This window comes from Mustelus asterias, chromosome 15 (genome assembly GCF_964213995.1).
Source record: "Mustelus asterias chromosome 15, sMusAst1.hap1.1, whole genome shotgun sequence".
NCBI classification, from domain to species: Eukaryota; Metazoa; Chordata; class Chondrichthyes; order Carcharhiniformes; family Triakidae; genus Mustelus; species Mustelus asterias.
Window position 1 is genome coordinate 37,019,168 of NC_135815.1, and position 23,181 is coordinate 37,042,348.

Sequence of the window (23,181 nt, forward strand, 5' to 3'; positions counted from 1 at the left end):
ATTTTGAGAGTTTTCTAGTGAATCGGTTTTCTAGCATTACAAGCCATGGCCTTCGAAATAGAAATTTCTGGGAAAAAGGAACTATTTTGAAGTCCACTGAAAGATTAAAAAAAACCACACACTCTGTGGATGATATGCGCAAATCATGATTGTGTATAACTATCATTTGCATTCTATGCACAATGCTCTAATAGTGACCAATTTTAATGCACTCTCAACATAAATGTAAGAATAATATTGTTAAACAAAATAAATTTATCAGACAAAATATGCAATTGTAGACATCAAACAATGGGTGGTAATAAAATTTATGAGGACGTTGCTCGAGTGATGTTTGGTGACAGACCTTTGGCTGTATTTAGATTTCCTACAGTTTTAAGTCACACTCAGTATAAGGCTGATAATAAAAGTTCATTGCTAAAAATATTTGCAAACAAAATGTAAGTGACAGTAGCTTAGTTGTACGGAACTGAGATATATTGCTGAAGCTTTTTATCTTGTACTCATCAGGACAAACACGTGAATGTCAAATTTCAAACATTCGCAACAATTTATACTACAGGAGAAAGGGGTGCTGATTGGTTGGCAAGTTGACTCTGATTGGCCAAGGTATTGCCATGGAAAAAGCAACAGAGAACTATTGGCTCCCCAAGCTCCGCGCCTGCATAATCCAAAACATATGTTCAAGCCTTGTGTCTTTTTTGAATTACCCAGGAACTTGGGTAATATTGATAGGTGAATTAATATGAAAACAGTTAACACTGACAAGAATAACCTGATGGTCTTAAAATAAATTATTTTGTTATTTTATTAAACAAAGAGAATGGATTGGATAGGAGTAATGTATGGGAATATATACTTGAAAATATATCACTGTTCCTTCACTGTCGCTGGGTCAACATCCTGGAATTCCCATCCTAACAGCACTGTAGACATACCTACACCACAAGAACTGCAGTGGTTCAAGAAGGCAAATCTCCAGCACCTTCTCAAGGGCAATAAAGGATGGGCAATAAATGCTAGCCTAGCTAGTGATGCCCACATCTTGTAAATGAATTTTTAAAAAGTAAAAATATAATAATTGCTCTTCTTTAAAATGAATAATTCTTGATATGCTCATACAATAATTCGGTTTTAGTGAGAGAATGTTGTCATCAGCGTTCTAAGTCACGCAACGTAGTCATTAACAGAACCTAGAAATATATAATATGGAAACCATTGGAAATAGACACCATTGCTTCTTATATTTGGATATTTTCTTCTCTCCTCAGCATGAGTTGGCAAATAGCGGCCTTTTACCTCCTGCTTCCGCCTGTAAGCTAGATAAAATTGGTTTGTTTCCATGGTTACAATATCAGCATGTTTCCAATCTAAGTAATACCTTATGTAAAACACAGGCCACTGCTGTGTACCATTGTTCCAGTATTAAGTAGATTATGATTCTAATCGAATATCTAATATACATCTTTCCCCACTTCTACTTTATTTTGTTATTTTCCTAAAAGTGTAAATTTTACATAACGGCTATAATTTAAATCCTATTTTCACTTGCTTCATAATAAAGGAAAACAACTTATTTCAAAAGAGTAGTTCAGCAGTTCCACTTTACACATAGAAAAACAATATCATAAACATTCATAGGTCATTGGTTTAAAAAGCAATAAATGCTATCTCAATAATTCACTTTACCTAGTTTGATTTTATTTTGCTATCACAAAATTATTTTAACTGCAGAATGACTTACTGTATTTCAAAACAGAAGTAAAGTTTAATTTGTCAGTTTTTTAAACTCAATTTTGGAGAAAGGTATTGGTCATGAGATATTTTGATTCTACACTTTAAATTGTGTATTTATAGCCTTTTAAAAAATATATATGTTATTTCTAGGGATGTACACATTTCTGGCAAGGGTCAGCATTTATTGCCCCTCTCTAATTGCCCTTGAGAAGGTGAACCACAATTTTGAACCACTGCAGTTTATCCAGTGTAGATACATCCACAGTGCTGTTAGGAAGGAAGTTGCAGGATTTTGCCCCAGTGACAGAGAAGGAAAGGCAATGTAGTTCCAAGTCAGGATGGTATTGGTGGACCCCATCAGATTACGTAATTCTGGAATGATACAAATATTAATTAATAAATATGCTTTGATAATAGAAGATTACTTTAATTTTCTCAATAAAATTTCCATTTCAGTCGGCATCTTAGAAATAAAGCAAAATAAATTTAAAACCTCATGGAAGTTGAGCATTGCCTTTTTAAAATCAGAGAAGTGTATAGGTGTACAAATACTCATGAGGAAAACAGCATTCACACAAGACAGATTACAGTGCTAGGAATGCTAATTTGCACATGGGACAGACATCACCAAAAATTAATGTGGCCCCAATGTCCCAGAATATATGGAACTGATGCTGTGAGCCGGCTGCTCTGGTAGCAGTTGCCATCCTGTTCAAATCGGAACAGTCCATCTTTCTTTCTTTTCAGCTCTATTTAAAACAGTATGTTTTTCCTCTAGTGGATTGCTTGGTGCAGTACCCTAGGAAAGCAGTCTGACACTGTTCTTCATACATAAAGGCAGAGGTTTGAATCCAACCCAGGAGTTGGTGACAAAGGTCACCTCTTCCAAATAGCTGTTAAGAGCTTCCAGTGAAATGAGATCAGCCAACCTCTGTCAAAAATCCCAAATATATCACTCTTGGTCTCTGACACTCCATATAGTGTAAGCAATTCACCACAGTAAGCATCACAAAGCATCTATGTAGACTCTAAAGTACGTAACCTCGACTGAATTGAAACATAAGTGCCTCAGTCTATCACCTGTAAAGAAAAATTGTTAGAATGTCAGATAAATAATTATGTTACTATTACTACTGTCTTTGTGTTCAGTTATCTTAGGTCATACTGTTGTTTGAGTTATAGGGGGCAATTTTAGACTCATTACATCTGAAAATGGTTGCCGACGGGATGTAATGATGTGTGAAATTTGGCAGAGATCAGTCCCGACTGATCTTCGCCTATTCTTTGCCCAGTTCAAGTTTCTGATTTCCAGAGGCTTGAGCACATAATCTAGGCTGACAACTCATTGTGCTACTGAGGGAGCACTGGACTATCAGAAGTGGCATCTTTCAAATAAGATGTTAAACTGTTGCCACATCTGCCCTTTTAGGCGGTTGTAAAAGATCAAAAGGTGCAATTTGAAGAAGACCAGGTGAGTTCTCGCCTATACACTGGCCAATATTTAACCATCAAGCACATTACTAAAATAAACAGATTATCTGGTTATCTCATCAGTTTTATGACATAGTGCTGTTCCTGAATTAACTGATACATTCCACCCATTAAACATTGTAAAAGTACTGCATTGGCTGTCAAGCATTTGGGAAAAACTGAGGTCACGCAAGATGCTATGTAAATGCAAATTCCGACGTTTTCTTTGTTTTTAGTTGGTGTTTTGGTGTTGGGATGAGTAATGGGAGCTCCCATCTGAAGCAGCCAGGGCACATGGCACACCTTATTATTTAATGTACAGACATGTAGGATGACAATGGCAAAACATATACAAAAAAAAGGCATTCAACATTGCTATGTACAGGGAAATAATAAGGACAACGATTTAAAAGTCCACTAACATAGAAGTAAGTGGTTTTAAGGCTTTACTGAGTTAATGTTCTAATTTTTATTTCATTTTCCTTCCGCCACTTTGGTTCACAACCCTCATACAGCACCACTTGGATTTCAGTAGCCACCATGCAAAAGGGACTCCTCCATCAAGGCACCTAACAACTAATGGCATATATGAATAAGAAAGGCTTTCAGTCCATCAATGCACTGGAGGTAGCAGGCAGTACAAAAAGAATATACAGATGAATACATAAAATATACTCCAAAGAATTTGTTTAGGCTTCTTATTGTGAGTGTTATTCACATAAATTGTTCTGTTTTTGACAACAGCCACAATGCCTTCATTCTGTCCTGGTCCACTGCAAGGAACATGGGGAGGTGATGGCCTAGTGGTATTATCACCAGTTTATTAATCCAGACACTCGGCTAATATTCTGGAGACACGGGTTTGAATCCCGCCATGGCAGATGGTGGAATTTGAATTCAATAAAAAATATCTGGAATTAAAAATCTACCGATGACCATGAAACCATTGTCGATTGTCGGAAAAACCCATCTGGTTCACTAATGCCCTTTGGGGAAGGAAATCTGCCACCTGGTCTGGCCTACGTGTGACTCCAGAGCCACAGCAATGTGGTTGACTCTCAATTGCCCTCTGGAATGGCCCAGCAAGCCACTCAGTTTCAAGGGCAATTAGGAATGGGCAATAAATACTGGCCAGCCAGCAATGCCCGTGAATAAATGAATAAAAAAAACAGGCAGATTACACAGCTGGCTGCCAGGAAACAGCTGTCCTCTAAAGCTTGATTGGCTACGATAACCAGCGAAGAACTCCCAAATAGAGGGTAAAGGAAAGCACAATATGGCCCATACCACGCCACCCAACTTATGATGAAATATACAGTTGAAATGATTAAACAGATTCTGCAGTCTAGACGGGCCAACTGGTATACTGCTCCACAGTTCTCAGAAGGTGTGAAAATTGTTATTTCCAGCATAATCATTCAATTTGGAGAGAGAACATTCATAAGTCACAGGAGCAGGAAGGTTGGCCTGCAGCTTTGGCAGAAGGGGATGAGAAAGATGAACAGGAACAGGAAGAAGTTGAAATAGAAAATGTAGCCAGGAAGACGATGCATCGGTTAACAGGAATTTCGCTTAAAATCTGCAAATATGGCCCTTTACGAACAATGCTGCAGGGTTGGATTTTGCATTTATTGTCATGGCAAGATTGCCCAACAGCATTCATTATTATGCTATGATACTTACAGGAACTTCTGGTGTCTGCACATGTGCAGTTAAACACCGAAAGCAAGAAGCTGGTGTCAGTGATTCTCCAATCCTCCACCGAGTGTAATGTCGAAGACCTCACAAAGACTAAGTAGAAACCACTAAAGTGATATGAACTTCCAATTTTTATGCTATTATTTTCATTATAAAAACCCTTGTAAATGTTACGAACTTTCAAATGAAGTATCAATGAGTTTTTAAACAGTGTAATAAGTCATAATTACTACCAATCAACCTCTCTGGCCGGGAAAACTAATTTTATATTTGTGCATTGTCAAATTGCTCCAGGCTATGGTGTTCAATATAATGAATTATTTTTAAAAGTTGATTTATGATATTTCAGCTTCCACCTTAATTCCATTTATATATCTCAGTCTTTATTTTCCTTTCTCTAACATTATAATGTTGAATATTAAAACCTGTTGTTTCTTCCAAGTTTGCTGTCTGTGAGAATTCTTCAATGTGATTGGCTGCTTAGTCTACTTGAAGATATCACTGTTGCTGGACACTGAAGATCCCCGATCGCTTGGGCCAGAATGAAATTAATATTGAGAATATTGAAATCCTTGCCATAGAGCTGACTAGGACCTTTGCGGGTATGCAGCTCAGATTGATCAGGAAACAGAGTGCTTTGTAAACTAAATGCTAAAGTCAAGAATTCCTGCAAGTGGGAATTTGGTGCAGATGGGTCAGAGGTGCTTCTTTTTATTCTTATTTATTCCAGTAGCTGTTGAGTTTTCTTCTGTTGAATCTAAGCTTTGAGAATTTAACTTGCTAATACTTTACTAAATTAGTAACTAGTTACCTAATTAAAGCAGTAAACAATGGTCCCCAGAAGAGTAGGAGGTTTTAGTTAAGTCGGGCAGCATGGTCGGTGCAGGCTTGGAGGGTCGAAGGGCCTGTTCCTGTGCTGTACTTTTCTTTGTTCTTAAGGAAGGACACACAATTTGTGGAAAGCATTGTGATCTTGGACAACAATATCTGCATTATGTGTCTGCGGCTTGAACAACTTTGGCTCAGAGTGTTCAGTTGGAATCCGAGCTGCATACATTGTGGAGCATCAGAGAGAGGCAGAGTTAACATGGCAGTTTGTTCCAGGAGGCAGACAAACATCTTAGGTGAAGTAGAATTTAGAGCTAGTTAATGAACTGGGACAGGAGGGTGTGACTGCAAGTTGGAATGTATGAGAACACACATTGTGTGTTCGGGTACACAGAGGGAGAATTTAGCATGGCCAATGCTAAACCAGCATGTCTTTCGGACTGTGGGAGGAAACCGGAGCACCCGGAAAAAACCCACGCAAACATGGGAAGAATGTGCAGAATCCACACAGACAATGGCTCAAGCCGGGAATTAAGCTGTGAGGCAACAGTGCTAATCACTGTGCCACCGTGCCATCCATTTCATGTTGCAAAGAATAGTAGTAAGTCTGAAGATTAGGTGAGGTTCAGAAAGCAGCAAAGGGTGACCAAAAGTTGATAAAAAGGAAAAAAATATAGAGTATGAGAGTAAACTAACTGGGAATATAAAAACAGATTACATACTTGTAAAAACTCCTACAAACAGGATTGAGGGGGGCTGAAGTAAACATTGCTCCCTTACAGGCAGAGGCAGGAGAAATTATCATGGGAATGAGGGAATGGCAGAGACATTGAACACATATTTGTGTTTGCCTTCACAATAGAGGCCATAATTACATCCCAGAAATAGAGGGTAACCACGTTGCCAACGGAGTGAGGGACTTAAGGTAATTGGTACCTTCATATAAAAAGTATTGGAGTAACCCAAAGGAAGAAAAGCTGACAAATCCTCAGGACCCAATGGCATCCATCAAGGGTCCTAAATGAGGTAGCTGCAGAAATAGTGGAAGAACTGGTTATGATTTTCCATAATTCCCTTGATTGTAGAAATGTTCCAGCAGTTAGGATGTTAACAAATATAATTTCAAACAATGTTCCAAAAAGGGAGAGAGAAAGCAGAGAAACCCTAGACTAGTTAGTGCGCTATCATTCTTCCGGAAAATCTACGCTTGAGGAAATTTTGACAATGCACTTTGAAAATCATGGATTGATCAAACAAAATTAACATGGCTTTATCAATGTTTGACTAATTTATTGGAGATTTTTTGCATGTGGAACTGGTAAGGTAGATAAAGGGGCATCAGTAGTTGTAGTATACCAAACGATGCAGTAAATTTCCAAAAGGCATTTGATGAGGTGCTACACAAAAGTTTAACACACAAGATAAGGGCTCATGGAATTGGGGTAATATTTTAGCATGGATGAAGGCTTATTTAAAGGACAGAGCGAGGTAATGCATTTTGGTAGGTTGAACCAGGGCAGGACTTACTCAGTTAATGGTAGGGCGTTGGGGAGAGTTACAGAACAAAGAGATCTAGGGGTACATGTTCATAGCTCCTTGAAAATGGAGTCACAGGTGGACAGAGTGGTGAAGAAAGCATTTGGCATGCTTAGTTTCATCGGTCAGAACATTGAATACAGGAGTTGGGACATCTTGTTAAAGCTGTACAAGACATTGGTAAGGCCACACTTGGAATACTGTGTGCAATTCTGGTCACCCTATTAAAGAAAGGATATTATTAAACTAGAAAGAGTGCAGAAAAGATTTACTAGGATGCTGCTACCGGGACTTGATGGATTGAGTTATAAGGAGAGGCTGAATAGACTGGGACTTTTTTCTCTGGAGCGTAGGAGGCTGAGGGGTGACCTTATAGAGGTCTATAAAATAATGAGGGACATAAACAAGGTAGATAGTCAGTATCTTTTCCCAAAGGTAGGCGAGTCTAAAACTAGAGGGCATAAGTTTAAAGTGAGAGGGGAGAGATACAAAAGTGTCCAGAGGGGCAATTTTTTCACACAGAGGGTGGTGAGTGTCTGGAACAAGCTGCCAGAGGTAGTAGCAGAGGCAGGTACAATTTTGTCTTTTAAAAAGCATTTAGATAGTTACATGGGTACGATGGGTATAGAGGGATATGGACTAAGTGCGGGCAATTGGGATTAGTTTAGGGGTTATAAAAAAAAGGCGGCATGGACAAGTTGGGCCGAAGGGCCTGTTTCCATGCTGTAGACCTCTATGACAGGAGGCAGACAGTAAGGACAGTATGTAACTAATGGAGTGCTGCAATGATCAAAGCAGGGCTTCAGATATTTACAATCTACTTGATTAACTTAGACAAAGAGACAGATTAATGTATCTAAATTTTCTCACTGCACAAAGTCTGGTGGGAACATCAGTGTGAGGAGAACACAAAAAGGCTACAAAGGGATATAGATAGGTTAAGTGAGTCGGCATTAAGATGGTAGATGGAATATAATGTTGGGAAGTGTGAGGTTATTCACTTGGGTAGCAAGAATTGAAAAGCAGACTATTTCTTAAAAGGTATGAAAATTTTAAACGTTGATGATCAGAAGGGTTTGGGTGTACTCATAAAAGGAATCTGTAGGGCAGCATGAAGGGCAGCAAGCAATTAGAAAGGCAAATGGAAAGTTGGCCTTTATTGCAAGGAAACTGGAATACAAGAATAAGACAGTCCTGCTACAATTATATGGAGCTTTGGTAAGACCACACCTGGAGTACTGTCAGTTGTTTTGGTCTTCATAGCTAAGGAAGGATGTATTTTCCTTGAAGGCTGTGGAAGTTCACTGGAGTGTTTTCTGAGATGAGAAGATAGTCCGGGTGATGAGAGACTGCGTAAATTGAGCCTATACTCTCTGGGGTTTAGAAGAATAAGAGGTGATTTAATTGAAACAGGATTTTGAAAGAGCTTTATAGACAGAGACACTGTTTCCTCAGGGTGGGGAGTCTAGAACACAGAGGCTCCATCACAGGAAAAGGAGTCAGTCATTTAAACGAGGAGAAATTTCTTCACTCAGAGGGTTGTGAATCTCTTGAATTGTTTACTCCAGAGTTTTGTGAATACTCCATCATTGAGTATATTCAAGACTGAGATTGATAGATTATAGATCTCCCAGGAATCAAGGGAAGTAAAAGTGGGATTGCTTATGTTCTTATGTATGATGTTAGCCGTGAGCATCATCACTTCAGCACTCCTGAAAAATAAGGACGATTGTCTTCTTTGTAATAAATGGGTCCGACGAGCAACAGGTTCTGCTTTATCATCACACACCTGCTCCCATTATTAGCTGTACCTCATCACACGCAACATTAATGTATCCCTTCAGACGATAAATCTACACAGTACTTTTGAATGTTTGCCTTTCCAGCGTTCGGCCTTGTGGGTGTGTGCTATTTACAGCCTAATCTTGTGATCCTTTTAATTACTACTTCAATGTGAGGCAGCCTCCTGCTCCTCACTGCCAGCCTCTTGATCCAGCTGTGATACTGCGTTCTTTTGTGCTGATTCATGAATTGGTCCTGCAGCTCCTGCCAGCCGGATTGGCTGCCCCCTCTTTTACCTATCTTTTCTTCAGTCCTTTAAAAGGGACAGCTGGGTTACACAGATATGGCACCCTTAGAAATTACTGCATCAACCATTTCCACTCCTGTCATTCTCTTGTCGCTGAATGTCCTTTGTTGTTGACAAGGGATCAATGTGGGAAAAGGTCAATGGATCACAGGAAAGATCTATAGCCCTATCGCATGCAATCAAGAATGGTAACTTTGTTATTCCTTCATCATCACTGAATCAACATTCTGGAATTCTTTACTTAATGTTATTGTGGGAATTCCATCATCACATGGAACACAGGGTCATAGCAAGCTCCACTTACATTTTCTGAGAGCAAATTGTAAAGCATCAGGGTTCCCTAAAGACAATCCCCGAGCCCCTTTGCAGTCAGAAGGGAGAAATTGCAGCCCAGATCACAAATTCTGCTGTCACAACGTTGACAAGTAAAGCAGTGACTGGAATTTAATGCCCTTCCCCGAGTTTGCTGGAAGGGGGCATTTAATCGGGCAGGCGAGTGGCAGGTGGGTCCCACCACCTTCTCACTCCAACTCAATCACATCCATGGCAGGATGACTCGCCACCTATTGAGGCCCTTAAGCAGGCAATTAATGTCCAATTAACGGCCTCATCCCACCACCGCTGGCATTAACCTAGTAACAGGTGGAAGGGTGCTTGCCATGCGGAGAATAGGGAAAGCAAACCCATTTGGGTTTGGCTCCCGAGTTGGGGTGGGGGGGGGGAGGGGGAGTCATTTCTTCAAAGACATTCAGTACCTGATGGCAGAACCCGAAGCAGCCTGCATAGAATAGCAGCACCATGCATGACAATATCTGGAATCTGTAAATAGTTAAAGATTAACAATAAATGATTCATGTTTAAACATACAAGTCTTGAGCTCCTCATAAATGAGATGTCGCAGATGAGCCCACAATACAACATGGTGCTAAGCAGCAGCAACACCATATTACAATGGCAGTCTTGTCAGTATGTCTCACATTTCAAACAAAGCACACTGAAACATCATGAGTTGGAAATTCGATGGAGATCCTATCTATTTCCTGCCATCACTTACCAGCACATCATTCAAATCTCCATACAATTGATGGACCTGCATACAAAGAGTAAAAAAACTTAATGATTTAAATAATAGCCCTGAATCTTTTTACTGTCTTTGGCACTAACACTGTCATTATATCATTATTGCACTAAAAAGGATTGATGATTGAGATGGAAGTAAAAGAGTTTGGGAGCTTTGAATAGTTTCTGAACTTTGTTTATTGCTGTTTGGCTTCGCAGATGCTTTGTCAACTACTGTTTTATGTGTTTGATGACTGGACCCTCACCCAATGTAGTATTAGTCCGATCCACAACTATATTTTTGATCGGCGCCCACCCACCCATCCTGCCATGCTAAGAAGGGGTTTGGAGAAGGTATGGCAACCTCATGGGAATACCTCTCTATGCCATCTTTATGGAAGAGAAGATGGAAGGAGAATAAGGAAGAATGGATGTTGGACAGAGGTGGCCAGTAAGTGCCTGAGACACTTCCCTCTGGATATGAAGGCTGACAGCTTCTGAGTAACCTGCTACCTGGTACACGCGGAAGTCCATCCCCCTTGTCTTCACCATCTTCCAAGAGAACTTGCTAGTCTTCTTATGAAAAAAATGGCGTCCTTACATGATCTCCTACAGATAAACTGGCACATAACTTCTCATAGCTCTGATACAAGGCATTTTAGATGAGACTATGAGATACCCTGAAAGGATAATGCAGAAGAGTCAAAAATAAATCTACAGTCTTCCCTTGTTGTCGCTTAAGTGCTCTAATGAAGAATGCAGATTTACAAAGGCAATGCCACTTTCGCATTGAATTGACCTCAGATCTGTGCTTCCCTCTGCACTGATCTCTGGAGTTGAAACAATGAGAGGTGATCTCATTGAAATATACAAGATTCTGAAGGGACCTGACGGGGCATTCTGATTCGAAAACATGGGTTCACAGTCTCCAAATGAACAGAATGAACAGGGAAGCTGCTATTGTTATGAAGACAAGGGAAGAGGATCTGGGACTAGTACAGGCCATTTAAGCTTTTTTTTTTCAATTTCACTTGTGTGATCAGAGGGAACTGATGTGCTTCTTAGACTCTACAAGGAAGGTTTAGCCTGTCTTGCTCCAAATCCCCATTTCCCCTCAGAAAACCTCCCCAAAATTACCTCTTCTTATGTCTTACCTTTTTGTTTGTTGATGTTCTGCAGCAGCCTCCTTTCAATTTCAACCCTGCCCATCACCCAGCCATGGTTTCTGATCCACTTAAGTCAGGTAGTTGACAGGTAACATACAGCGAGGCTTAGGGTTAAAATTACCCAGCTCTATGATGTTAAGTTTGGCTATGTTTGGGACTCATCTCGCATCTCCAACCCTAGGAACATAAGATTAGGGGTGGTACAGATGGCCTCTCCTGCTCTGCCATCGTGGCTGATCTTTAGCCTTAACTCTAACTTCCCATGCAATCCCAATATCTCAGTATCACAGAATTCTTATAGCGTGGATGGAGACCATTCGGCCCATCGTGTCTACACGGGCTCTGCAAATGAGCTTTATGACTTAGTGCCATTCCACTGCTTTTCCCCCATAACCCTGCACGTTGTTTCTATTCAAATAAACATCTCATGCCCTCTTGAATGCCTCAATTGAATCTGCCTCCACCACACTTCCAGGCAGTGCATTCCAGACCCCAACCATTCATTGTGTGAAAAAGTTTTTTCTCACATCACCTTTGCTTCTTTTGCAAATCACTTTAAATCTGTGTCACCTCAGTCTTGATCCTTTTACGAGTGGGAACAGTTTCCTCTTATCTATTCTGTCCAGCCCCCTCATGATTTTGAACATCTCTATCAAATCTCCTCTTAGCTTTTCTTCAAGGAGAATCCCAACCTCTCCAATCTATCCTCAGAACTGAAGTTTCTCATCCCTGGAACTATATCCCCATATCCCCTGGTTCCCCTCGAGATTAACAATCCCCAGAATCCTGCCCACAGTTAAAATTCCCACTTCGAGTGCCACCGTCATTGGGACTGTGAGGATAAATTAATCATTTAAGAAGGGCTCATCTTCTAAAGTTAGGAAGTTGCTGTATCTCTGAGCCCAAACAAACTTTTGGTTGGCAGAAATTCATCAAAGCCGCCATGGGAATTGAATTATCCAGCAGGTTAATTCGAGATGTCTTGTTCTGGTCTGGTATGTCAGCACAAATTGCAGATGTGAGGAGCCGACATCTAACAAGTGACGCCTACAGAAAGAAAATGTGGAAGCAGCCAAAGTAAGCACCTGACATTTCAAACAAACCCTTGGTGGGAAGTTGGGTATGATACGCTTGAATTACTTGGAATCAATATTTAATCATCGTGGACTACTTTTCATTTTTGTTAGCTCAATAGGTTAACAAATATCTGGAGTTCGAATGTGATTGTGTATTGCAAGCAGCAGTTTGCTAGTTTCCCAAACAAAGTAGCGTCAGATTACGACGCTCTGTTTATATGTATGAGTTCAGAAATTACAACGGATTCAAATGCGAAACATTGGGGGGCGGAGTTTTAATTTGGGAGGATGTGCGGAATTGGGAAAAATTGATCATACTGAGAAACAACTTCAACCCATCGACACCTGCATTTAACCACTGCACAGTGCAAACACTTCAGGAGATGCGGTTCGTTAACTTCAACATAAAGAGCAGAATGTTAACATAAGAGATAGGGAGTGGGATAGCTTGATCTTGGTTTCAGATAAAGCTCGGCACAACATCGTGGGCCGAAGGGCCTGTTCTGTGCTGTACTGTTCTATGTTCTATGTTTAACCTGCCATCAGGAAGAAGGGGCCCACTGAGAGCCAACCCCACTGCATTTGCTGCTGAGCCCCCTCCTCACCCTAAAGGATGCCTGACCATAAAATGTATAAATGTTATCCCTTTGGCTATGTAAGTGACCTTCAGTGTGTAACAATGCCCTCGGCTTTTTGCTTGCAGCAAGATAACACATTTTGCATCAACTCTTTAATCCTGGGTGCTTGATTTCAATGCTGCAGCCTGCAGAAACAGGAAATGGTTATTATCCTGAACTGAAGTGAGAAATGACACTGTTGAAGTTGGTCAACATGCAAAGATCTTGCAATGAAATTTCAAAATCTTTGGAAAAATGACACAGGGATGAGAGTGACTGCTCACAAAGTGGGAATGTAACTTCACCACTTGGGAGCCAGATGACAAATAATTTACACATATTCATAGAATCATGGAATCCTACAGTGCAGAAGGAGGCCATTCGGCCCAGCGAGCCTGCACCAACCACAATCCCACCCAGGCCCTTTCTCCATAACCCCATGCGTTTACTCTAACTAGTCCCCCTGGCACTAAGGGCAATTTAGCACGGCCAATCCAACTAACTCGCACATCTTTGGCATTTTTGGAGTGTGGGAGGAAACCGGAGCACCCAGAGGAAACCCATGCAGACACGGGGGGAATGTGTAAAGTCCACACGGACATTGACCCAAGGCCGGGAATCGAACCCGGGTCCCTGGCGCTGTGAGGCAGCGGTGCTAACCACTGTGCCACTCCGGCATGATTTTCACTATCACTGGGAACATTGGCCATATGTGAATGTGAGCAGAACTCAGTCAGCAGCAGTTGAATCCCCGCTGCCTCCAATAAATCCCTCCCAGCATCTGCACTTTCGACCTCTGTTCTCTAGAGTTTTCACACATAAGCCAATGGAGGTGTCATTGTCTCCACACGGATGCAAGTTTCTAAAATCCTTTCACTAATCTGCTTAGATATTGGAGCTACATTGTCTCGGTCTTTGAAATACCATGTAGGAATCTTCTGACAATTCTCAAAAGATTGCATGAATGTTTTTGCTTGTGAACAAGTTCCTTCCTCCGATTGTGATTTCATAGCATATGAATTCATGGGCTCTGCAGCAAATAAATGTCAGGCTATAACCCTTGCTATGCTTTAAAGCAGCTGAGGAGAAGTCACCTTCACTTATTTTTTCACTCGTGCCGCCTATTTCACCAGGTGCTTTCTCTTGGCTTTTGCAAATTTGTTTCCCTGGAGCTGAAAGCTCCCGTGCTGGTGTTTGTGTGCTCAGGACTACTTGGCCGCCCCTGATGTGATAGGCAAGACTCCTGCTCGCCTCTAATACCAGTTATATCAAGCGGGGAGTTCCCAACAGAGAGAGAGTGGGAACATGTCTTAATGTGGGGAATTCAGCAAATGATTGTTCACACAGTAGCAATAAATTGGAGATGCTCTCTTAATGTGCGTAACATGCAACATATATATGTGAAACTCTACTTGGCAAGTACCAGGTGCATTATAAAACAGTAGAAGTGTTACAGACATGAAAGTTTGCCAGTTAAATTTGGAGTGGTTATGCCATGGGTTCAATTGTTGATGTGGAGATGCCGGCGTTGGACTGGGGTAAACACAGTAAGAAGTTTAACAACACCAGGTTAAAGTCCAACAGGTTTATTTGGTAGCAACCAAATAAACCTGTTGGACTTTAACCTGGTGTTGTTAAACTTCTTACTGTGTTCAATTGTTGATGCAGCAACATGTTGAGAGCACATTGCTTATTGCATCTATATTACAGGCATGGATTTGATATGAGTCAGACAATTATAGGTATCCATACCATGATGCACTTCTTCAGTCAAGTGATTTTCTTTATTTTCTCTCGTGACATATGCTTCTGGGATGATCATTTGCTTTCTGCATTACCCTTCACTGTACATGTTACACAGCCACTCCCAAAGGAAGATGTTCACCCTACCAAATATTAATACCTTCCTCTTTTTCACTCTGACCAACGTCTAATGTCATTGCATCAAAGTTGTCAGTTCTAGTATCTAGTCAGATTCTATGGTCCTGATGGGCAGCACGGTGACATTGCTGCCTCACAACGCCAGGGATCCGGGTTCAATTCTGGCCTCGGGTGACTGTTAGAGTGGAGTTTGCATTCTCCCCGCGTCTGCATGCGTTTCATCCGGGTGCTCTGGTTTCCTCCCACGAAGATGTGCAGGATAGGTGGATTGGCCATGCTAAATTGCCCCTTAGTGTCAAGGGGATTAGCAGGGTAAATATGCGGGGTTACGGGGAGAGGGCCTGGGTGGGATTATTGTGGGTGCAGGCTCAATGGCCAAATGGCCTCCTTTTGCACTGTCAGGATTCTAAAGTTGCAATCAGTCAAAACAATCAACATAATTAGAAATATTGAAAACTACTGTTCCCTCTATTCTCCACTCAACACATTTGAGCAGCATTCCCAGTAATAGTGAGAATTGTGCAGGGAATACATATTCGTTATTGTATATTTATTATTTGGTATGCATTTACTATCTGTCTCTGAATTGGTAAAGTCACATTCCCACTTCACTAGCGGTCCCTGATCTCTGTCATTTTTCCAGGATTGTGAAATTTAATTGTGATATTGACCAAGTTTAACACTGTAATTCCTCATTTCAGCTCATGATAATATAAAACCATTTTTCTATTTCTGAAGGCTGCAGTATTTAAATCAAGCACCAAGGATTAAAGAGTTGATGGCAAAAGTGTTATCCTGCTGCAAGCAAAAAGCCGAGGGCATTGTTACACACTGAAGGTCATTTCTATAACCAAAGGGATAACATTTATACAATTTTATGGCCATAAGTCCTATCAATATTTATTTCATCATATCCTTTGCCTTGAGTCATTTACCAGTACTTCAGCCACACTGTCAGTTAGTTCAGAAAGCAACAGTATTTATTTTGACATCAGAAGCCAAAGTTCAATCAACTGGGACATCACTCAGAGGGAAATAATGTTCATTGCGACATCAGAAATCAAAGGTCATCAACAAGGATAGTGTTAGCTAGGTGAACCGTTGTTTTTCACCCTTTCTTCCACCCATTTGCAAGCCAGGGTGAACAGAAGTTCACCTGAATTTGGAAACTAAATTTCATTTATAGCAAGCAATAGGATCTTGCAGCCACCATTTTGATGTCCCTGATCTTTTTTATTACAGATATTGCACATGGGTAAACGGGTTGGATATAGTGAAGACTGTTTAAGTAATAACCAATTGGGTTGACTTGCGTGAAACAGTTTTCACATATTTATAACATTTATTTAATACACAGGACATTGCAAAAAAAAAAAATGATTTGTGGAGAAATATCATGGGAATCATGCTTACACTTTGACTTAAAAAATAAATTATTTAAGCCGCAGCGCTGTTAGTTTTAGTTCTGCTATCTTTTCTAAAGATTATTGAGCAATGGTCAGTAGATGCCATGATGTTCAATATGAATGATAATGATGCTGCAATCTAAGTTTTCAGTCAGTCAGAAAATACATTAAATGGATCATTTGATTGTGAGGACTAAAGCCATAAAATGAGGCTACAAAGTTCATATGTATCAAGGGGCAAAGTTTGAGGTGGTTCCTTCAGGTGAAAGACAGAGAAACCTCCCAGCCACCTGCACATGAAAGCAATTGGAAACCAGAATTATTTAGGTGGTGGGGCCTCAAACACAGTCGCAGCATGCCACCTAAGCATTTGGAGCAGCTTACTGATCAGAGAAGCTAGAGCATAGAAAATCTGGCAACTCGTCAGCAGAATAAAGTTATTCGATTTATGTGGGCACGCAAAAATACATTTATCTGTTCTGCGTTTTGAAACTGGGACCACTGGTAAAGCTTCTCTTGATCAAAACACAGTGAATGGAACACAACAGCATAACAGGATACAAATTTGCATTGCATAAGGAGGCTCCAGCCTGCATCTGATGCATTGCTGGTAGCTATGAAGGTCAGAAATGCTTTGAACCTTTATGCTGTAGGTTTCCAAGTTGCCACTCAGGACATCAGTAACCAGAAAACAATAAGATAAAGGAGTAGAATTAGGCCATTTGGCCCATCGAGTATGCTCTGCCATTCGATCATGGCTGCTATGTTTCTCAACCCCATTCTCCCGCCTTTTCCGGGAGGGGAGGCAGTGCTGTGGCAAGTCCACATGTCCTTGGGCCTATTGAGGTCTTTAAATGACCAACCAATGGCCACTTAAAAGACCTCATGCAGCTGCCACCTGTACTTTATCCACATGCTGGAGGTCCTTCATCCATCAGAAGCATACAAGCCAGGTCAGCACCACTTTAATCCTCATCTCTGGCCTCTTGAACCCAGACACCACTTGTCAAGAATCCCAACCCTGGAATTAGCTGAGCTCTTTGTCATGGCGGGAATGCCTATCATAAGATAGGAGCAGGAGTCTCACCTCAAAGCAATTATCAACCCCCCCTCCCCCAAGGATCATATCCTTGTGGGGGCAGGCATCGTGAGCGGGCCCCCATGACGTTTAGCTGGATAGGGACAAGGACCACAGCACCCCATAAAATTCAATTCATAGTGTCAAAGACTCATCATGGTACAAAAGGAAGACATTTGGTCCAAAAAATCCATGGTGGCTCTGTATGGAGTAATCCAATCAGGCCCATTCCCCTACTCTATGCCTACAACTTTACAGGTTATTTCTTTCAAGGGCCTATCCAATCTCCTTTTCAAATCATTAATTGCCTTACCTTCTACCACCCCAGTAGGCTGTGAGTACCAGGTTGTTACCACTTACAGCATAAAACAGCTCCTTTTCACATCCTATCTGCATCCTGGGCCCAAACCTAAAATTTGTGCCCCAAGCCTTGTCCTATCAGCTATTAGAACATAGAACATAGAACAGTACAGCACAGAACCGGCCCTTCGGCCCACGATGTTGTGCCGAGCTTTATCTGAAACCAAGATCAAGCTATCCCACTCCCTATCATCCTGGTGTGCTCCATGTGCCTATCCAATAACTGCTTAAATGTTCCTAAAGTGTCTGACTCCACTATCACTGCAGGCAGTCCATTCCACACCCCAACCACTCTCTGCATAAAGAACCTACCCCTGATATCCTTCCTATATCTCCCACCACGACCCTATAGTTATGCCCCCTTGTAATAGCTCCATCCACCCGAGGAAATAGTCTTTGAACGTTCACTCTATCTATCCCCTTCATCATTTTATAAACCTCTATTAAGTCTCCCCTCAGCCTCCTCCGCTCCAGAGAGAACAGCCCTAGCTCCCTCAACCTTTCCTCATAAGACCTACCCTCCAAACCAGGCAGCATCCTGGTAAATCTCCTCTGCACCCTTTCCAGCGCTTCCACATCCTTCTTATAGTGAGGTGACCAGAACTGCACACAATATTCCAAATGTGATCTCACCAAGGTCCTGTACAGTTGCAGCATAACCCCATGGCTCTTAAACTCCAACCCCCTGTTAATAAAAGCTAACACACTATAGGCCTTCTTCACAGCTCTATCCACTTGACTGGCAACCTTTAGAGATCTGTGGATATGGACCCCAAGATCTCTCTGTTCCTCCACAGTCTTCAGAACCCTACCTTTGACCCTGTAATCCACATTTAAATTTGTCCTACCAAAATGAATCACCTCACATTTATCAGGGTTAAACTCCATTTGCCATTTTTCAGCCCAGCTTTGCATCCTATCTATGTCTCTTTGCAGCCTACAACAGTCCTCCACCTCATCCACTACTCCACCAATCTTGGTGTCATCAGCAAATTTACTGATCCACCCTTCAGCCCCCTCCTCTAAGTCATTGATAAAAATCACAAAGAGCAGAGGACCAAGCACTGATCCCTGTGGCACTCCGCTAGCAACTTGCCTCCAGTCCGAAAATTTTCCATCCACCACCACTCTGTCTTCGATCAGATAGCCAGTTACCTATCCAATCGGCCAACTTTCCCTCTATCCCACACCTCCTTACTTTCCTCATAAGCCGACCATGGGGGACCTTATCAAACGCCTTACTAAAATCCATGTAAATGACATCAACTGCCCTACCTTCATCAACACACTTAGTTACCTCCTCAAAAAATTCAATCAAATTTGTGAGGCACGACTTGCCCTTCACGAATCCGTGCTGACTATCCCGGATTAATCCGCATCTTTCTAAATGGTCGTAAATCCCATCCCTAAGGACCTTTTCCATCAATTTACCAACCACCGAAGTAAGACTAACTAAGACTAATGTGAACAACTTTTTTGTTTCTACTTTATCTAAACTTGTCACAATCTTTATCAGATGGCCTTTATCAGATCTTCCACCAATCTCCTTTGATCCAAGGAGAACAATTCCAGCTTCTCCAACTAAACCTTGTAACTAAAATCTCTCATCTGTCATATCATTCTGGCAAATCTCTTCTGCACCCTCTCACAGACACTCACATCCTTCCTAAAGTGTAGTTACTAGAACTAGATACAATGTTCCAGTTGTGCATTAAGCAGAGCTGTATAATGGTTCAGCATAGTTTCCCTATTTCTGTACTCAGTACCTGTATTTACGAAGCCTAATATCTCATATGTTTTACCAACGTACTTCCTTATTCTGCCCTGATACCTTAGAGGATCTGTGCACATGGACCCCAGGTCCTTGTGTCCCAGCACTCTCTTTAGAACTGTGTCATTATGTCCATGTTGCCTCTCTCTATCCCTTCTGCCCAAATGCATCACCTCATATTTCTCTGCAATAAATTCCATCTCTCTCTTCATTCTGCAAGCCGATGTATATCACGTTGCAGTCAATTTTTTTCATCTTCATTCTTTGCCATACCTCCAAGATTGGTACCTTCAGCAAATTTTGAAATTGAACTCTATTCCAATATCCAAGTCATCTATATAAATCAAAAGGCACTGATTCTGAGGAAACACCATTGCCCACTATCCTTCATTCAGTAAAACATCAGTTTAAAACGATTGCGTTTATCTGTCCTTAACTCAATTTCTTGTCCAAGCTGAGACTGACACTTCTATTTCATGAGCTTCAATTTTGTTAACAGGCCTTTTTATCAAAAGATCACTGACTTAAAAGGCTTCCCACACCTAGAGACACACAAAGCAGAAAAAGCACATGTTTACATCTGTTTTCTGTAGCTTGCTTATCTTGGAACAGGTGGCTCACCTGACACCAGGTGACTTCAGGGGTGCCACGCCACATCAAACATGGCTGATCAGGAATCTCTCCTGCTCTTACCACCTGCCATAGGCACATTAGAAGGATTTTCAGGTTGATAATTAACCTGTTTGGCTGAATTTGAACACAACTGCCATGGTCCTAGAGTGGGGCTTGAATGGAGCTCCTGGCTCAGAAGCAAGGACATTATCCACTGTGCCACAATAACTCATAAGAAATAGGGGCAACATAAGGCCATTTGGCCCATTGAGTCTATTCCACCATTCAAAAAATCAGGGCTGTACAGTGCAGAAAAGGACCTTTGGCCCATTGAGTTCGTACCAACAATAACTACCACTAAAGTTGTGCTAATCCCATTTTTCAGCACTTGTCCCATATCTATGAATGTGTGTTTCAAGTACTCATCCAAATACTTTTTGAAGTTTGTAAGGTTTCCAGCCTCCACTACCTTCCCAGGCAGCGCATTCCAGATTCTCACCATCCTCTGAGTGAAAAATAATTTCTCAAATCCCTTCTGAATCTCCTGCCCTTTACCCTAAAGCCCCTTGTGATTGACCTCTCAACCAACGGTAACAGCTGCTCCCTGCTCACCCTATCCATACTCCTCATAAACTTATGCACCTCAATCATGTACCTCTTCAGCCTTCTCTGCTCTAGAGAAAACAATCCAAGCCTATCCAGTCTCTCCTTATGCCCATTTACTTTCTCTATATAGGTAGAAGATTTGGGGTTCCTTTTTAGCCTTACTAGTCTTACTTTCCCCTTCACTTCCTCTCAATTTATTGTATTTGGCCTAGTTCTCGCTTCAAGAATCCTCCCGACATGCATCATATATCTCTGTTTTCTCATAGTCCCTATCTCCAACATTATCCGAGGAGGTTTGCTTACCTTTTCACCCCTGGAAACACCTGTACCTGAAACACCTCCTTACATATAACCCATTGCTCAGTTAGTTTTTCCTGTCAAACTTTAGTCCCATTTCACTCTGACTAAACCCCCTCTCATTCCATTGACGTTAACCTTCTTTCACTTTAGAAATTCTGCTTTAAATTGTTCTTTGCTCCTCACCATTCCTAACCTGAACCACATTTATGATTAGCCTTGTACAAGCATTCTCCCACACCTGGTTCACTTAGTCCACCTCAGTTAATAGCATCAGAACCAGCAATACCTCCTTCCTGGATCCACCAACAGCATACTGGTCAAGGAAGTTTTCCTGAACACATTTCAGAAATTCCTGTCCCTCCTTACCCTTTACTCTAACATTTTCCCAAATGATATTTAGATAAATAAAACCCCATTCTCGCCAGAGGGAGGTTGTGTAGCGCAGTGGTAGAATCCCTATCTCTGAGTCAGAAACCTTTGATTCAAGTCCCACTTCAGAACTTGATGGTCACGCAAGGTACTTATATAACAAAGCCAAACAGGTTGATTATCAACTTGTAAATCCTTCCAATATGCCTATGGCAGGTGGTAAGACCAGGAGAGACTCCTGGTCAGCCATGCTTGATGCAGAGTTGTTTCCCTCAAACGACATCCTCTGCCTTCAGGCTAGCAACCTATTGAAGGAAAAACAAGTTATGGGAAACAGATGTAAGCATGTACTTTGTCTGCCTAATGCAACTCTAGATGCAGGGAATCTTCTCATTCTAATATCACTACTCTGTAGTTCTTGCATATCTCTGTGATTTCCCTGTAGATTTGCTCTTCTATTTCTCCCTCACCATGTGGAGGCTGGTATACCCCTCGGTACTCTTTTTGCTTCTTAACTCTAAACAAATGGGTCCTCTCTTTCCAAGACTGCAACATCTTCCGTAATCAATACTGCCATTCCATCGCCCTTTTTAAACTATTGCTTATGTATGCTGAACACTTTGCATCTTTGAGTATTAAGTGTCTAGTCCTTATTATTTTTAAGCCATGCTTCCATTATTGCCTTGACATCATATTCTCAAGGTTTATTTCTGCTTGTAGTTCGCCAGCCTTTTTAAGTACACTTTGTGCGTTCATGTACTTGCATTTTAAATTTGTCTTTGCGTTCCTTCTTACTCTGCTCTTACCTAATATGGTGTCATTTCCATCTCTACCACTATCCAGCACTCTCACAAGATGCATTCCTATTGCTTACATCTACATGCTGGTGCCCATCCAGCTGCCAATATATTTTAAATCCTCCTTAACTATATTAGGGAGATTTTGTGCTGCGGTGGGCTGTATACGTGCCTCTGAGCCAGACATGGTTCAACTTCCACTCCAGAACACACACAAACTCACATACCCTCTCTTAGACACTCTCATACTCACACTAGAAATAATTGGAATTAGTGTCCAATAAAAAGGTAAAGGAATGTATACGGTTAAATGTCCTTTGTCCTTGAAGCATAGATTTTAAACATTGCAGCTGATTTAGGTGAGCTGGTTTCTTGGATGTGGCCAGATGTAGAAAATGTTGCAATTATTATGAGATCTTGTTTCACTGGTAGGTTTCTGGTAGAGTCGGATTCTCAAACTGGCCAACACAGGGGCTTCCAAAAGGAAGAGAGAGAACCTTCAGTTTGTTTCCTCTGCTGAAGACTTTCTGCACAGTGCCTGTGTCACTTACAATCTCTTTCTAATGACTGGCAACCTTGCCTTGAAATACTTCACCCATTGTATGTTTCCAAGAGGTTTTTTGGTGCGTCTGTCTGCAGAAGCCATTGTTTCAATTTCAAATGCTTTGCATTTTTAATGTCTCTTTCTGAGACTGTTATGGTCTCTGGATTATAGGAAATGTTTC

The 23,181-nt window shown here is 41.3% G+C and overlaps 1 protein-coding gene across 4 annotated transcripts in view; it reads right to left on the reverse strand.

Moving 5' to 3' along the window:
- spata17 (spermatogenesis associated 17) overlaps window positions 1-23,181 on the reverse strand; it is a 301,239-nt gene that overhangs the window by 165,635 nt on the left and 112,423 nt on the right. The window contains exon 9 of one of the 4 annotated variants that reach the window (XM_078229780.1): window positions 1,586-2,109. The exons of the other annotated variants lie outside the window; for them this stretch is intronic. Within the exon in view, the coding sequence (XP_078085906.1) occupies window positions 2,100-2,109 (10 nt within the window). The 3' untranslated portion in view covers window positions 1,586-2,099. Of the gene's footprint in view, window positions 1-1,585; window positions 2,110-23,181 lie in introns of those variants that run through there. 4 annotated transcript variants of the gene reach the window in all.